At 31.0% G+C, this 18,922-nt stretch overlaps 2 protein-coding genes across 4 annotated transcripts; both read left to right on the forward strand.

The window, feature by feature from the left end:
• Window positions 1–263: 263 nt before the first annotated feature.
• Window positions 264–7,648, forward strand: LOC106682873 (7-methylguanosine phosphate-specific 5'-nucleotidase A). 2 transcript variants are annotated; one of them, XM_014423974.3, is made up of 7 exons: window positions 269–498; window positions 576–744; window positions 837–1,059; window positions 3,215–3,365; window positions 4,316–4,408; window positions 4,497–4,613; window positions 7,509–7,648. In XM_014423974.3, the coding sequence occupies exons 1-7, from the start codon at window positions 469–471 to the stop codon at window positions 7,608–7,610; spliced, it is 885 nt and encodes a 294-aa protein (XP_014279460.1). In that variant the 5' UTR covers window positions 269–468; the 3' UTR covers window positions 7,611–7,648. The 2 variants fall into 2 exon arrangements, with proteins under 2 accessions (XP_066902284.1, XP_014279460.1); XM_067046183.1 differs by lacking the exon at window positions 4,497–4,613 and having other exon boundaries at window positions 264–498; window positions 7,509–7,610.
• A 4,470-nt stretch (window positions 7,649–12,118) lies between these two features.
• On the forward strand, window positions 12,119–17,101 carry LOC106682871 (7-methylguanosine phosphate-specific 5'-nucleotidase). Of its 2 annotated transcripts, none has more exons than XM_014423972.3 (7): window positions 12,119–12,287; window positions 12,358–12,529; window positions 12,612–12,834; window positions 13,854–14,004; window positions 16,291–16,383; window positions 16,466–16,582; window positions 16,974–17,101. In XM_014423972.3, the coding sequence occupies exons 1-7, from the start codon at window positions 12,258–12,260 to the stop codon at window positions 17,073–17,075; spliced, it is 888 nt and encodes a 295-aa protein (XP_014279458.1). In that variant the 5' UTR covers window positions 12,119–12,257; the 3' UTR covers window positions 17,076–17,101. The 2 variants fall into 2 exon arrangements, with proteins under 2 accessions (XP_014279458.1, XP_024217804.1); XM_024362036.2 differs by having other exon boundaries at window positions 12,121–12,287; window positions 12,361–12,529.
• Window positions 17,102–18,922: the final 1,821 nt, after the last annotated feature.

Raw genomic sequence — 18,922 nt, forward strand, 5'->3', positions numbered from 1 at the left:
TCTGGAGAGTATATCCTGAAATTTACCCTTTTCCTAAAAACTTTTCGATAACACCTCTTTAAATATCATTTATAAGGAATTTTCAGTATAATAACCAATTTGAAGTAGTTTCGCTATCTAAACTTTCCCAACTTTTCGGTTTTACAAATTATTGAATGGTAAGTGAAAACCACTCCTTACCCCCCTCTTATAGCCAAATAAAGACGTCTCTGAAATGTGCACATAAATAAGAAGTATTCCTAGCACATATAATGATAAAATTCTATACAGAGGCAGTAATGTACTACTATTATTAAAAAAGGATTAGGGAAAGCGTTATGTGATGTTGGCCATGATGCCGTATTTACATATATTTAACCCAGTTCATCAACCAGTTAGTTTCAATTCAGGAGTTGGCATTGTGTGTCAATTATTTTTAATATCAATTCAATTTAAATAGAATTTATTTTTGGTTTATATTATTTTAAAATGCCCATGAATGATGATGAAATAGTAAATGTAAGTTTTTTTTTTTTATATTTTATTTTGTGACTGATTTGCAATATGAACCAGACTTATTTCTTTTGTGCGAACAGGCTGCTCGTCTTAATGGGGAAAAGATCAGAATGAAAGATAAGGAGTTAGTCATAAGTAAAATAAAAACAATTCAAGAAGGAGGTTGTAATAAAGTACAGATTATTACTGATTTTGATAGAACTATTAGCAAGCATCATGACAATGGAAAACCTACCTTAAGTAGTTACTGTAAGTGTTGAGTACCATTACTCAATTAATATCTATTAATTTTAAACTAATTTACAAATGTTACATTTAATTACCGCATTTTCAAAAATTAGGTGTGTTTGAACAGATGCCTACACTTCCATCGGAATTCACAGAGGGGGCTCAAAATCTTTACAATAGATTTAGTGTTATTGAAGATGACCCCAAAATGTCCATTGCTGATAAACTTCCTTACATGGAAGAGTGGTGGAGGTTAAATGAAAAGCTCTTTATTGGACTCCCTTATGAGCCAGAAAAAATTGCTCAAGCAGTTAAAGATTCTGGAGTTAAGCTAAGGTAAAGTCGTAGTCACATTCTTTCAGCAGGATTTAAAAACCCACCTCCTTACCTTGGAATCATCTCAGTGTTGGATTTGTATGTATTATAATTCTGATAAAAGATGTTTTTATTAAATATTATGTTATATAACTAAAGTAATTGGTATGGTTCAAATTTAAGACAAATAACACTAAAAAAATATTTTTATATTAATAATAACCCTGCAATCAGTGTTAATTTCAGATCTTAGAAAAAGCATTTGGTTCTGTTCATTCATCTTTTACAATATTTTTCCAATTGGTGTAAATTGTTGGCTTTGTGTTGGTGGACATAGATGATCACTCAGCTCCACACCTAATAGAACATGGAAAGACCTCGACTGTCAAATTCTATGTCGGCTTTTATTTTAATGTGGAGTTACTGGAATTCCAACAGTTTTAAACTCCATCATGTCTCTCCTGCATTCAATCACTCCAACCAACTATTGTAAATTAATGTAGAGATACAATGGGCTGCACAGTTTTTCAATCTCATGACATTTCCACTCTCCATTTGGTGTGGATCAATTGTCAGTTTCCAGCTAAATAATATGATGAGAAGATGGTTGGGGGTGCAGTCAAAATATAACACAAATAAGTTGAAATCGCTTATTTAATAGTGCCAACATTTCAGTTAGAATTTCCAGCCTTCATCACGGCTGTTCGAACCAAATCTGACAGCCAAGTGATGATAGCATGATTCCAGCTAAATAATTATATAAATATAACTCATATCTATTAATCATTTATGATAATATTGAATTATTTTAATAATATTCAAATTGTCTTGTAGTTAATCACCTATCATCAGGGGTTAACAAATGTTGATGATAATAAACAATATTTGGTTAAACAAAAAAAAAAGTAAAATAAAAATAAGTAAGAGATTTTTCAGATTCAGATTTTCTTCACTCTACTCTTTTCTTATTCCATTTTAATGATTGTCACGGGCCATATTTATTGACATTATTAACACTAATACTGTTTAAATAAATGTATTAGCGAATATGCTAAGGATAAGTTTTGTTTGCTGACATTAAATTGACAGAAAAAGGTATTAGTTGGATATAACAGCTTTCAGAGATGATTCTTTTGTCATAGTTGCGGACTGTGGTAAGTATAGAAGTTTTATCAAAATCAAAGGAATGGTTCAAAGATAATAAGTATTCTGAAAGTTTTGAAGCAGAAGAATTATGGGAAGAGACAGAATATTTATGTAGAGTGATGCGGTCTTGTAAAAGTTTTTGGTTTCATCAATAAAAAGGCGTTATAATTGGGAGTGAGAGCATAGTGCATGGGATTGATGTAGAGGAAGAATAGGATCCTTAAGATGAAATAGATTTTAGGAGGTCAATGAAAGGAAGGGTATGATTATTTTCAAGTTCTATAGTGAAGTTAAGGGGATGGTGAAAATAATTGAAGGCAGATAAAATATCAGAATTAAGAACAAGGAGGGAGGAGACCATCTAAATGTTTTTAATAAAGATTATGTCAACTGGAAAGAGTGAGATAATGGAATCAAAGCAAATCATTGAGGACAATGTTAGAAAGATCGAGAGCCAGAAAATTTCCCATGACCAATCCTGAAATTTGGTTAAAGAACTGACCATGGAGGGTAAGGTAACTGGATCTATAACAGAGTTTGATGGAAATGTGTGAACCATTGATTTTGTAAGATTGTTTGTGAAAAGTATGAACTTTTGTTTATTATCTACTGATTGTAGTAGCATGTTTTCTAATAATCCCACTTGAACTTTTCCTAATTTTAAAACTTATCAAGTAATCTTTAGACAAGTTTGAATCCTGATTTGAGATCAATAAATGTTTAATGGATTTTTTGAATTTCTGCATAGCAGAAATCATTCTGAAATTTTCAAAGTTGATTATGGATTTGGCTTCCAGTAGGAAGATTTAAAGAAGAAAGAAGATTTGATACTTCTGTTTTTAAGTGCAGAATTATATAACACCACTTCTTGCAAGTAATGACAGTCAGGTATTTAAATTAAGCATTCACTTAAGCTAAATTTACTTTTTCATAATTGTATCCCAACACTCTTCTGTTAAGAACTTTGCTGTACTGACTATATTATGAATTAAAATCAAATAAAAGAATTAAGAAAAATTAAATTTTTTAGGGATCACAGTGAAGAATGTTTTAAAATCCTCAATGAAATAGGAGTTCCTGTCCTTATTTTTTCTGCTGGGCTTGGAGATGTTGTAACAGCAATTCTAAAGCATTATGATATTTTGTATGACAACATGAAAGTCATATCCAACTTTTTCAAGGTTTATATTTTTCTTAATATAAATTGTTGTAAATGTACAGTAATTAAAAAGAATATACTTTTTCCACAATAGATAACATAAGTTACTGTATATAAGACAAAGATTATTTGTGACTACTGCTGGACAGTTATTGGTAAGGAGGAAGACTTAGCCTGGCAAGTATATTATTAGTACTATCCAACTCTGGTTTCTATTGAATGGTTACCACAATGACCTAAATTGAGAGAGAGTTTAAGATTCATCTTGTTGGAATGAAATGAACTTAAGTGAACTAACCCTCTCAAAATTGATAGAATAGGAGACAAATTTGGATTTCAATTCTCAAGCTAATTATCCATCATTAGCCTCCATATTATCAAGATTTCTTTCTCATTAAGGACTATTGTTTTACAAATTTAACTTTTTTAAGTTTTTGAATAAAAGGTGCGAACTAAGCAATTTCAAAGTTGAAAAATAACAACCATTTCATACCTTTAACCTCGCTTTTATTTTCTCATCAATATTGTTTTTCTAGTTACCATAGAACCTAAATATTTAAACCAATCTTCCTGTTGAAATGTATTTCCTCCTATACCTATATCACTGAAATTGAATTGGTCCAGTTTTTACTGCTAACCATATTTTTTTTTAGACTTAGTTCTTTATTGGTGTTTATCAGCATAAAAGAGACAGCAGTAATTAGTATTTTAATTCACCCTGAAATGACAAAAGCTGCTTAATTTCATATGTAAGCTTTATGAATCTCTCAAGTTACTTTATTTCTTCTATACCAAAGGTACTCTTTGAAGGTAAAACATATTCTACTAGTAACTCTACAAAGCTATGTCTATTTTATTCCCTCTTGTCCAATCAGCAGCAAGCATATCCTGGATTTTATGCATATTTCCTTAGTAAAAAAAACATTTTTGCTGTTGTTCAAAAACAGTTTTTAGTTGCTGTTCTATTTTTAGGTTGTTGATGGAATTATCGTGGAATTTGAAGGATGCCATATCAATGTATTTAACAAAAATCAACACGCTATTGAAAAGAGTGATTACCTTAAGGTAATTTTTTCCATTTCAGAAATAAGCTTATTCAAATTGTAATCCAGTTTACCATATTTTACTATATTATAATTTATTTAATATTCAGTCGCTATCAGAAAAAACAAATGTGATACTGATGGGAGATTCACTAGGTGATGCAAATATGGCTGATGGTATTGCAGAAGGTAGTACTATCCTTAAAATCGGCTTCTTGAGCTCACATGTAAGTACGTTTACTGCTCAGAATTGTATGAAAAGAAAAGTAATTTTACTCTGGCACGTCTAGTCCCCTAAAAATAATTACAATAAATATTTAAGTGCCGATTTTCTGGCACATTATGGTTTAACAACTAAATAATAAAGGAATCAAAAGAATGATAATAGTAATATAAAAAATAATAAATAAAGTGGTGAAGTTTAAATATATATCATATATCCTGTTTTATTGTTACAACTTTAAGAAACATTTATAGGCGAGAAGGAGGAGAAATAATTTATGTTTAAATGCAGTTGAGGTGCCGAAGGGTTTTTAAGGATGGATATAGGTAAGGAATTCCATAATGAGATAGCACAGATTATAATATAAGAAAACTGTTCAATGGGAAGGAATATACTTGTGAGTTGGAATCTCGTATTTAAGGAGGGTAGAGGAACAAGGGATACACAAATTAAGAATATAGAGAGGCTTGTTTGTGTTGTCGTGTATCTTAGTAAAAAAAAAAAATAGAAACTTTAAGTACTTAAAACTTTTATTTATTACTAACACTAAATAGGAATAGATGAAAACTGGCTCAACAAAACATTCAATATGTGTTAGTGGTTATAACCTGCCTTGTGCCTATAATGGTTATTATCTTTACATTCTACCAACCGAACAATATTACTATTATTTTTAGTTTAAAGCCTCTTAAGAGATATAAATCAAGGAAGTATTTCCAATGGAAAAGAGGGTGAAGTCACTTTAATTCAGCTTACCAACTGGAGACATGAGAGCGTCTAGGGGTCCCGGATATGAATATAATAAAACCATTCATTAATCTCTTAAGTCTCATCTCTTGCATACCTGAGAATCCACCTTAAACAGGCAGCCATAATCTAAGCTGAGGAAAATGATGGAGGTAACTAGAAGCTGGCGGGTTTTGGGGAATATATAATCATAGAGTTAGGAACTATTTAATAGCAATGGATTCGGTAATTTGGGAAATACGGTCATTATAGGATTGGTACTGATCAAAAATTAATCTAAGCTTTCTAACTGAAGTGTGGAATGGAATGGGTTGGCGATCAAGGTAGGGTAGGGGATGGTAAAGAAGGAAATTAAGAACCGATGAGAATGCCCTTTGTTTTTTGAACATTAAGCCTGAGCTCATTGTTCGCTGCCCATTTGTTAATACTATCTATATCTCCTTGCAGCTTGGACTAATTTAAAAGTCATCTTCTCATCATCTTTCTAATTTCTAAATTAATCTAGGGGACCGTGGGACATTTGAATGTAGATGTTTTGAGGGGTGCATGGTAATTTAGAAAAGTGGTTAGATTAATGAAAAGCCATTCCACCATTTCATTGATGGAGGAAGAGGAATATATATGTTCGAGATATTTGGTTTGTGAATCAAGGAAAGAATTAATTTTATCTGGTGTTATAGAGTCAAAGTTCTGACAGGAGATTTGTTTAGAAATTAGCTTAGGAGTTATGTGAGGGATGTTATAGGAAATCACAATAAGATCATGACGTGAGAGGAAAAACATTGGAGTCTGAGAGGAAGCTAATAAGTTTTGGAAGGAATCTATTATGAATAGGTCCAGCCTTGTACTTGTGAATTGGGTATGGTATGCAAGCTGAAAGGGATCCATAAAAAGGTTTAGAGAATGAAAGAGGTTTACGAGGTACAATTTATCGGGAGCCAGTAGATATTATTAAAATCCTCAGCTGTTATTACATTGTTTTATTTAGAGTCGTGAGTGAAAAGAGAGGACTCATAGGTAGGGTCAAATCGGATATGAGGAGGAGGGTATATAACAATATAAAGAAGGGAAGATAAGAGAAAGTACTATTTCTAAGCAAAAGAAAATAGGCAGTAACACAAATAAGAGGATCTGATTATTCAATTTTCATGTTTGAGTGAGAAAACAACAATCCCATCATGTCCAGGTCTTCCTGGCTGAGCTTAACTCAGAGAGCCATTCCCACTGAACACACCTTACCCTCAGGGGTTTCTCTGGTTTTTACCAGAATCCCACTCATTTCTAGAGTGAGAGAGCTTGCTCTACCTGATTAATCATTGTTTCAATATTTTTTATTTAATTTCTTAAATTATTGTTTTCAGTCAATAATTTTTCAATAGCCCCACCCTATGTTTTGGCCCTTTCCTCCATAGCCTTCAATCTTTCAGAATTTTTGAAAATTATATCTCTCTTTGTATTCATATCTTTTAAATCATCGCTAATTTTTCTTATTTCTTTGTGAATGGCCGTTATATTTTCTTCCATACTTCTACTTAGTGTGGTACTGTAATGTCTAGTCCTTGACGGGAGTGAACTCTCACATGTGGCAATTCCATATTTTTTTCCTTCGATTGTGAGATCTCAATGTCAGAAACATAGCTACAATTTTATTGTATAAAGCACACCAGTATTGACTTAGATTCTGACCATTGCTTTTTTACAAATCGGCCATTTCAGAATTTTCATTGAAATAAAATGGTAAAACATGAGAAAAAGGTCGAGGGGGTTGGTGGTGGGGCAATGCTGCTGTAGTAAGGGCAGTAATGTTCTAATTGTTATATTATTAAAAACATAAAATATCTTTATCACTTCAGAGGTCTATTTACTATGGTGAACACTAAATGACAAAAAAAAAAATTTATAGAAGAAACAGCAAAGAAGAGCTTTAATGAACAGGAAAATATAGATATGATGCCCACAGTTCAATGGCTAGATTCAGATTTTTACATGTACTAACTTCACTAAAATTTATGTTTGACATTAATATTATTTTAGACTGATATCAATTTTATGATATAATTATTTATTTTAGACCTAGGCCCTAACTAATTCTTTTTTTCTTTATTTTTTCAGTTCTAATGCTAAAGTTAGTAACTTGAATTGATTTTTCCAGATTGACGATTACCTGCCACAATATCTTGAATTATTCGATATAGTTGTACTAGATGATCAAACCATGGATGTTTTCAAAGGAATATTAGAAGTTGTACTGTGAATAATAAATTGAATTATTTTTTTAAATACTATTTGTGTAGTTTTTCCTAGGAATTAATTATTTCTTTAAGTAACTACTTGAACACCAGTCCAAAATTTTTTTTTTAAATACCAAAATATGTTACAGTTTTCTGTTAATTAAGTCCTCTGCCATAATGTTTACTCCTTCCCTGCACCAATTGTGTAACATAATCAAGAAAATTGGGAATTGATTCTGTTTTTTTCTGAAACTGAAGAACTAAATACTTCTAGAAAAATTTATGGTGTCTATGCAAATGATATGACATAATATTCTAGAGTTTCATGAAAATTTAAACATCATTTTCAAATGAAAAAAAAAAATCTGTGGCAGTCTTAGGATCGGCTGACAGAAATGAAACTTCTGGAAATGAATTAATGTTAATATTAAAATTTTATTAATAATGATATTTATTCTACAAAAATAAAATAACTTTTGTATTCATTCTGTCTTGTTTATAATAACAATAATTATTAAATAAATGTTTCTTTAATTACACTGTTCCTTCTTGAAATTATGGTTTACCTTATCATTTCTATTAGTAAATGTTGATATGATTGGCTTGTGATAGATAAAATTAGAAATGTTATTACTTGATTGAATGTTTTCAATATGTCTTGCAAATATATTGTATCAATTTGCATTATAGTATTTTCTAGTGATGAGCTCATCTTTCTTAAAAGTAACCAATCTTGTAGTGAATCTATGAATGGTTTAGATTCTTTGTCTCCAAAATTTACATGAAAATCTCCTAATATTATTGGAATTTGAATTAAATTATGTTCCTCTATTAATTGAGAACCTTCTGGTGTAGATGGCAAAAGTAGGGCCATTATATCAACCACATTGAACTTTGCTCCTAACTACTCCTGGTTCATCTTAAAGGGTTCCCTCGCTGTTTTTCTTCTTAAGTTGTATAGCTTTGTTAAAGAAGTTTCCATTAAAAAAAAAATAAGTGTATATATTATAACTTGATAAATAAAAAAATATATTTGTACTGAATAAAATAAACCATATATTATATAAAGTACATTTTGAGCAATCAAGAAAACATGATTGATCTATCTGTAAAAGAATCTAAGGCTACGCTTCAGAGCTTTTGTCCAGGCTTTAGTCTGTTCTCTCACCACTAGTTATGTTCCTACCCAAATACATTTCTCCCTAAATGGTTTCACATATTAAAACAATATTAGGTAAATAAATATTTTCAAAACAGTGATACATCACTTTTTCTTTCACTGCCTTATGTAATACTACCATATGACTATAATCTTTAGCACTATGCAATGGTAGATCCAGGAATTTCTTGAGTGAGGGCACACCTGTGTGTCAGGCGAACTCCGTATTCATAACTGAAATTGTTGATCTAAATAAGTATAGTTTAAATGACTTAAATTTTGAAACACATCTTATTTAACAATTAAAGAAATGATAATAAAAGTGCCTGATGTATTTACATGAAATGAAGTAAAAGTAACAAATTTAAAAAAAAAAAAAGAATATTTTTTACCTCTCCTCCCTTCCCCTTACAGGCTATATCCTAATGACTCCAGGAATACAATATGGTAGTAAGATATAGGAAATGGAGTCTAGTCATAAAAAGGGATGAATAGAATGAAAAACACAATAGATTTATGATTAAAGAAAAACATGATTCAGTGCATTGTGGCCAAGCCTTGTCTATCCTCACACTGAGGGAATTTTAAATAACTATTAAACATGGGTTTATACATATACAAATATTTTTACCATTTAAACCCTACCACTGGCTATATATAATATTCTTAAACAGTATCATATCAAATTTTTAGAGAAGTTAACAATAATAATAAAAACAATGTCTTTAAAATTAATAAGGGCATCACTTTCTCTCTAACTAATCAGTTATAGAACACTCTAAACATTTAAATTGTAAAACTTTTCGAACACCAATGGGCTTTAAATCAAACAAAAGCTGATCGAGGGTACATCACTATAGTATGTTTTATTCCTATTGGGAAATGTTTTTCCATGTTATTAATTGGATTAAACAAATTATATAAGCTGAAAGGTATAAATTTGAGAAATAACTAGTAACTGGAATCAGCACTCCCTCTACACACTTAATAAAGTGGGTTCCCATAAATGGATAAAAAGAACCTGGAAGTGGTTCTAGCTAAGCTCCTAGATTTTCGTCTGTTGGTCTACAAGATTTTAATAAGAATTTTCTGGATGCAAAAATAGATAAATGTAAGCCAAAAGAAGAGATACTCAAAATGAAGCCATTTTATATCCAAGGGAAGCAACTTTATATTTCTAGGTCCTTCTCTTTTTAATATCTGTGATGGGATTCAGAGTAATTTAAAGACTCGATTTATGATTAATCCCTTCGGAGCTATTTGAGGCATTCAGTCATATTACAAGGTAACTGATAAATGAAAAATTTTACAATACAAAATGTTCATTAATTACAATGTTTTACTTTCAAACAGGAACCACTAACCACACTTTGATAACATTATTCTTTTACATATATAAAAATTCTATAAAATCAACCATAAAAAGTCGGTGAAATGAAACACATCAATTCACAATAAATGTCCTGTAATAGGATTTAGGATCAGATGCCTCATTTAATGGAGTAGAATCTCATACTGGAAAAATGAAAAATTATATGGTGACAAAACTAGAAAGTTGTTTACTGTTACATTACAAATCAGGGACTGGCTAGGGTGATTAACTAGTGGATTGAGCTCATTCTTCTATAGGAAGGCGTTGAAAAAGGCTAGGTTTTCTCTTCTCCTGGTACTTCCAATAATATAACTTAATACAAGGTTTGATAACAATTTAATAAACATTAAAAATAAAATTCACTTATTCTTAATTTTTAAAAATAATGAAGCCTAATGTATGAAGTTTTATTTCCTAGCAACTTTTAGTTCACAAACTAGTTTTCACCATTTGTAGTAAAATATGAAGTAGGTAAATAGATAAATAAAGAAATATAAAAACAGAAAGATAAAACAGTAGTTTATGTATAACCACTATCATTCCTTATCAAATATCTAGAACTGACATTCAATGCCATGACAAGTAATTACATAGCAGTGCTGCCAACCCTCCCGACCAAAAATTACCCGCTCAGTACCTCGAAATACCCGCCACTTTACCCGCTCTTGTAAAATCATTTTAACTGTAGCTGTATGATTGTTACAGTGATGATTGTACTGTCGCACTAGCTCTGGCGTGATAGGTTTTAGTACAAGTGATGGCAGTGAATACTTATGTTATTGCGGCTAAAGTGTTAGCCACTGCCAAAGTGTAACTATTTGACAATTATAATCATGACAGCGTTAACTGTCGGGACAATATTGTCGCACTGAGTTCGGTGTTTTTGTAACGTCAGTGGACAAGCAGTAGCATTAACTGCCACGTTTAGTTGCCATATGCATAGGCCTTGAAATTGAACTGTTCCTAAATAACAACCTTACCGAAAGTAATGACGAGAGCCGGGAAAACATTTTTATATATTTACCTTAGACCTTAAAATAGGAACGTGACGGCCAGTGCGCTCGTGTTCGGAACGTTGTGAGTTCGATTCCCACTTTGGGCAGTTAAACATTCATTTTTCGGCGGTCCCGAAGAATGAATCTTGACACTCCCACCTTGGTTAGTACGCGGCGGCAACCCATATAGCCGTCAGGGGCTGGCAAGAAAGGACCACCAGGCCCACTCGCCGGACTTGTTCCCTCCCCACAAATACCAGTAGACCTTAAAATTGTAATAGCCACGAGCCCAAAACGTAATCCGCCCAGGGCTCCAAACACCACCAACCAACCACGGATCCAACAAAAAATTTACCCGAGACCTTAAAATTTTATCAGTCCCGGGACACAAATATAGATTCGACCCAGGTCCCAAAAACAAATCCGCCCAAGGGCCAAAAATTATGTTCATCCTATAGCTCAAAAAATAAATCTATCCTGGGCCTGAAAATAAATGTCATGAGCGAGTTCGAGTTATCCATATTATTAGATTAAGAGGGAAATAGGGGTTCAAAATATAGAATTTCCTTACAATTTTGGCCGGATTTCCTAACTTATCGGAGGTTTGGTGTGTATACCCCAAAATTTGCCCTTTTCCTAAACATTTTTGAAAAACACCTCTAAATAGCTTGTATAAGTGGTTTTGAGGATGTTTAATGATTTATATGAAAAATGTTTTACGACATTTTTGCGATCTGAAATCTCAATATTTTCAACTTTTAGGTTTTTCAAATCATTGAAAGGATATGATAATCGCCCCCTCCTTGTGATGAGATCCCCAAGATGTGGATTTGATACAATTGTGTATATTAAGATCAGTTGAAAGGCTTTTTATATTTATTCCCTTAGCCAATATATTAATAGTAAGTATTCAAAGCACAAATAAGAATAAACTTTTATACAGAGGTATTACAGTATTGCTATTTGTGCAACAATAATTTGGGAAAGTGGTAGGTGATGTTGGCAACGATGCCGTGTTTACGTTAATTTATCTCAGTTCAATAACCGCTTAGTTTCAATTTATAAGTTAATATTGTATGTCTATTCATAGTTTAATATTGCCATTATTTAAATAGAATTTCTTTTACATTTATAATATTTAAAAATGACTTCGAATGATGACGAAATAGTATACGTATGTGTTTTTTATGGTTTATTTTTTGACTGACTTGCAATATAAACTAGACTAATTTATTTTCTACTAGCAGGCTGCTCGTCTTAATGGAGAAAAGATCAGGATGAAAGATAAGGAGTTAGTGATAAGTAAAATAAAAAAAATTAAGGAGGGAGGTAGTAATAAATTACAAATCATTACTGATTTTGATAGAACTGTTAGTAAACATCATGACAATGGAAAACCTACATTAAGTAGTTATTGTGAGTGTTGAGTGTTGGTAATATTTATGTATTTTAAACTAATTTACTAGTATAAATTTAATTATTCTTTTTCAAAAATTAGGTGTGTTTGAACAAATTCCAACGCTCCCATCGGAATTCACAGAGGGGGCTCAAAATCTTTACAATAGATTTAGAGTAATTGAAGATGACCCAAACATGTCCATTGCTGATAAAATTCCTTACATGGAAGAGTGGTGGAGTTTAAATGAAAAACTCTTTGTTGGACTCCCTTATGAGCCAGAAAAAATTGCTCAAGCAGTTATAGATTCTGGAGTTAAGTTAAGGTAAAGTTGTAGGTACATTTTTCAGCAGTATTTAAAATCCCATCTCTTTGTGAAGACAGAAAATATGGATCATCTCAGTGTAGGATTTGTGTGTAGTATAATTCTGATAAAAGATGCCATGACCTCATAGGTCAAGGAAAAATCCAATTCTTCGTGGAATCAGGAAATATATCATCAAGTAATCGTTAATTACAAAATTGACTTATTTTAATGATATTTTAATTTTCTGTAATTTAGTGGACCACATATTGTTAGGATCTATTAATTGGAGTGCTAGTTAATAATAGTGCTAAACGATAATGGATAAAAAAAAATGTGAAACCTATTTAAGATTCTCTTTCTAACTTGAGAACATAATTTTCAATAAGAACTATATTTATTGATTTTATAGAGAATTACACTCACCATTCCTTAATTGCTTATCAGGAGTATGATTTAAAAACAATTTACCCAATCAAATAAAAAAAATAACTACCATAGGAATAGTCATTGTGAAAAATATAAGCTTTTGTGCTCATTGTGGTGGCGTACTTTCTAATAATTTCACTTGAACTTTCTCTAATTTTTATTTTATGCGAATTCCTGTTCATTGCATTTTATAGTTTCATTTTGGCTTCCTAAATTTAAATATATATATTTTTTAAAACATTTCAAATTGTCTTTAAACAAATTTAAATACTGATTTAGGTTCAAGGAATGTTTTATGATTTTTTTTAATATTTTTTACACAAGAAATCATTCTGAAAATTACATATTTTTTCATGGATAATCCTCCCAGTAGGAAGTTAACTCTTTTCTTATACTTTTTTTTTTTTATTTTTTTTAAGAATGGAATTCTAAAATAACACATCTTACAAGTAATGACAGTGAAGACTAAATTAGACATTAAGTTACACTAAATTTACTTTATTATCATTATATTGCAATACTCTTTTATTAAGAATTTTGTGTATTAGCTATATTATGAATTATTATCAAACCAAAAAAATTAAATTTATAAGAAAAATTAAATTTTTTAGGGATCACGCTGAAGAATGTTTTAAAATCCTCAATGAAAAAAGAGTTCCTGTCCTTGTTTTTTCTGCTGGGCTTGGACATGTTGTGACAGCAATTCTGAAGCATTATGACATTTTGTATGATAACGTGAAAGTCATATCTAATTTTTTCAAGGTCTATATTTTTTCTAGTATAAATAGTAATATATGTACAGTAACTTAAAAATTATATATTTTCTACATAAGATAACTAGTTACCGAAGATAGGCTGGTAGTAAGACAAAGATTTCTTGTGTCACTGTTGGTACAGTTATTTGTAGGAATGGGAAATTTGCCTGGTAAGTGTGCCTGTATAGGCTAGCACATTATTAGCCCTATCTAACCCTGTAACTATCTAAAGTCCTGAACAGAGTGAGAGTTTAATTATACATTTTGAACTATCTCCAAAAATATTCAAGAAAAATTATTAGGATAGGAAAGATATTAGGTTTTTACCTCTTAGCTTAAATTTGTTAGCTTATCAGCCATTATTAGGATCAAGATTATGAAAATTTCTTTCCTACGATTGCCCAAGGGAGCCTCGGGAGCAGTTCATGCCCTTTATCCTGGAGGGTATTCAATACTTTTTTTATTAATGTATGTGTACATATTTACACTTATCAATGATTTAGCTTAGTCCATTCTCTGGGTATGCTATTAATAGATGTCATAGTTTTAGATCTTGTTATTTGTGATGATGTGTTGGCCTAAGTCAACCAGTTGCATCCCTGTTTTCCACACAATTATTACAAGTTAGTTGGGTGCTGTTCTGTTTTTAACAGTGCCACCAAAAAAGATCAACTTTGAATACTTCATTTTTATTTTTTAATGTAATACAAGATAGTGTATTTCTTTGGTTATATTTATTGCGTTTATTTGTTATTCAAAGTATTTTTTGTTATATTTTTGTCTTTCTATAAATTTTATAATTTAAGTTATATCAAAATGAAACTATGGAATTTACCTAGAAAGTTGAAAATATGGAGAAATATTTATCACTGAGGCCCTGGACTTCATCATTTTTAATAATTTTTACTCGGGAGAATGTTTCTGGCAAGTGGGATTTGTGAAAAATACCGCTTTCATGCAATACTGGAATGTACAAAACAGTTACGGCCTTCGGGACTAAGTCAATAGTGGCAAAATGTGAGTAGTTTCCAATTTGATTTTATTTATTTTAGTTTCCTTTCTCTGTTCTATATTTTAAGTTTAAAATCACGTGGCACTGTTAGCAACAGGGGAGTTCTATTTATTGTATATTTTCACTCTTAAAGTTTTTTTTAGAAAAAAGGGAAGCCTTCTATCCTGGTAATAATCTATAGCTTACCATAAAAATATTTTTTTTATTGAATACTGTATTTGCCTTACAACTCGAGGTTTTATTATGAATTAGTTTCCAGTAAAATGAAGGGTCAACTTGTATTCGGTATCAACTTATATTTGGATTTGTAATGAGGTGTAGATAGTTGACCGTAGATTAATGATCGGAGAAGTTTGTCGGGGGGTGCGGGCTTATGGCGTAGAAGGTAGGCCTGCAACTACATAACCCCTGATGAAGACCTGAAACTCAGGTCGGAACATCGGGATGAAATAAATAAATATGGTTTTGTTTATTTATGTTGTTCTTTGCTAACCGCACCCCTTGACAAACTTCTCCAATTATATTTGGATATGATCTAGACAAATTTGATTTCAACCAAACAAGGCTTTAAGTCTCTTCTTAGTTTATTTTTATTTCAAGTTTCATGGTGGGAGACTAAATACAGTATATTTTAAAAATAAATGAAAATCATTTATCTATCATCACACATTTTATGTTACAAGGCTTGAAGATACAACTTATTGCAATAGTAACTCTACAGAGTTGATAATGCTTATTCTTCTTCAATCAACATCAAGTATATTCTGGATTTTAAGTTCACATTCACATTTCCAAAAAATAAAACTTTTTGTGGTAATGTTTCTTCTGTTACTCATTTATAATTTTTTTGTATGTTCCACGAAGGATTTATGCGAAATTTTTCTTTAAATAGTGTAAATTGTTTTATTTTTACTCCCTGTCTTAAGATCTAGAACGTTGACATGTAGTATTTGTTGTGTATTTAGATTCAAAATTTATTAAAAGAGTAATGTTTCATAACTTAAGTTGTGATATTTTGCAAGTCCGAAAAAATCCATATTCTCACTTATGTACTATTTACAATAACAAAAACATAATCAACACATTATTCTTCAGACATTTTGTTTCATGCATCGTTCTGTAGTAGGATACCTTATATTTTTTTTTCTGATTTAAAAAATTCATTCAGATGTAAGAGATATCTTAGCTTAAGTGACGATATATTATTTGTTATGTTTATATTGGGTTAACGTTTAGCTATTGTTCAAAAACAATTTTGAGTTAATCATCTTCTATTTTTAGATTGTTGATGGAATTATTGTGGAATTTGAAGGACAGCCAATGAATGTATATAACAAAAATCAACACGCCATTGAAAATAGTGATTATTTTAAGGTATTTTATTTAGAAATAAACTTATTCAAAATTTAGCCCCATTTACCATATTTTGCTCTTTTACAATTTATTTTATATTCAGTTGCTATCTGAAAAAACAAATGTGGTAGTGATGGGAGATTCACTAGGTGATGCAAATATGGCTGAAGGTGTTGCGGAAGGTAGTACCATCCTTAAAATCGGCTTCTTGAGCACACATGTAAGTACTTTTTCTCTTTATAATTGTGTGTATATGAATTTAACTGAAATTTTTGGTTGGCATTACATAATTTTTTTTTTTACCCTAAGCTTTCAGCTCTAATGTTATTCATTTTTAATCCCACTATTTTTTTTTTTTTTTATTTAATTTTTGGGAGTTGTTATGCTTTTCAGATATTTTGAACTGGCTGTTACTTTATTATTAAATATTAAGCACATTAGCAACAGACATTATATTTAAAATTTCAACAAATTGATGTGTTATAAGTACTATTGAGGATAGCTAATGAATGATTGGTATCTTTGCATAGTTTAGACCTCAACTAATTTTTTTTTTTTTTCTAAGTTTTCAGCTACAACCTTTAGTTAATAATTTTTATTGATTTTTCCAGATTGACGATTTCCTGCCACAATATCTTGAATTGTTCGATATAGTTTTACTTGATGATCAAACCATGGATGTTTTCAAAGGAATATTAGAAGTTGTACTATAAATAATAAATTGAATTATTTTTTAAAACCCGTTTGTGTAATTTTTCCTAATAATTAGTTATTTATTTTGGTGGTTGCTTGAACACCAGTCCAGAATGCTTTGTTTTAAATATCAAAATCTGTTACATTTGTGGATTTATTCACACCATATACTTTTCTTATCCTCTGATATGTTGTTTACCCCATTCCCTTCTTTTCTCCACCATTGTAATAAAAAAATAAGGGTGCTGATGCGTACGTGTGTCTGTGTACAGAGTGAGACAGAGAAACCTTCCAGATTTTGAAGGTGTTTGGTAGGAGGTTGGGATATCTCAAGAGGTGTGAGTAGGGGCTTTTTAGGTAGTCTGAGCCCTCCAGTTTTTAGTAGCCAACAAGCCATACTCAGGTGAGCAACATTGGTTTGTTGTGACATTTCTCTGAGTCCCGATTAACAGAACCATTATTTGACAAAAACGTTGGCGACTAAAAACTAGAGCATACACCACATGATTATTCCCTCTCCACTCCTCAGAGACAGTCCTACCCTCTCCCCCCTACTGAATTCCTTCAAAATGTTAGAGGTTCTTCTGCCGCATCCTGCATTTATTGTATACATCAGCCATGGACCACCGAGCTATTTGAGACACTCAGTCATATAACAAGGCAACTGAAAAAAAAAGAAAAGAAAACTGACAATATTAAAATATTAGACCTTCAATCAGGAATCACTAACCCATTATTAGATACCAACAATATTCTTTCTAAAATCTATGAAATCAATCCTAAAGAATCCGGTGAAGTCAAAAACTTCAATTCATAGTAAAGGATAGATACCTTGTTATAAGATCAGATGCCCCCCTCATTTAAAGAGGAAAAATCTCCACAACCTTTAATTGCATTGATGGTAAGGAATATTCTAAAGATAAGATAAATTTTTATTGTTCATACACAGCAGGAACTACTTCAAGTGATGGACTAATAGACTTAACTTATTTTTAAATTCTTTCTTTACAAAGGCATTAAAGATCCAGGTTTTCTTCTCTAATTAAGCTTCCAATCACAGAACTAAATGAAAATTGATAGCAATTTAATAAAATGTTAAATTAATCCATTTATTCTTAATTCAAAAAAATAATGATGCCAATGAATGATATTCTTATTTTCCTCACACCTTTTAGTTCACAAATTTCATATTTGAAGTAAAAATATTAAGTACACAGTGTCTAAAGTATTCAGGATTTTCTGAAATTGTACTTTTAATTATTAGTATGTTATGTTCTTCATCACCCTCTATTACCTTTTACGACTTTCTATGTTAAATATTATATTTTCTAAAATATTAGGCTTTTCAACGATGTATAATATCACTATTCTTATTTCTGGATATGTTCTTTCCTCTTACCTCCTTAATTTAACTATTAAATCATTTCATAGTCCATTTTTTATTACTCGTAAAAATGTGAGTTGGTTAGTATTATCAAATAAACCAAATTAAAGATAATTTAGAGGAAGGTGTTTTTAGAACTCCACATTTAAGCCCTCTCAAACTATTTCAATGAGGATAAAATCTATCTGATATTAAAGATCACCTAATTTTACAGTGATATACTGAGTTTGATCAAAATCGTTTGAGGTAGAAAAAAATCTGTTCTATAATGTGGCACTTACGATTCGTCAATTTTAACGAAAACGTTGCTATCACATCCCAGGAGTACTCCTTGGCTGAATATTTAATTTCAGTTTTGTATGACTTTTGATTTTTGAGCTAGTCTGTTCACAGCCACGTACTGTTTTATGGGACCTAGTCATGGGCGTTCACCAAGGGGGGAGCAGACCTCAGCCCATTACTAATACACACACACATACATAC

This window comes from Halyomorpha halys, unplaced genomic scaffold (assembly GCF_000696795.3).
Source record: "Halyomorpha halys isolate HHAL.00 unplaced genomic scaffold, Hhal_1.1 Scaffold448.1, whole genome shotgun sequence".
NCBI classification, from domain to species: domain Eukaryota; kingdom Metazoa; phylum Arthropoda; class Insecta; order Hemiptera; family Pentatomidae; genus Halyomorpha; species Halyomorpha halys.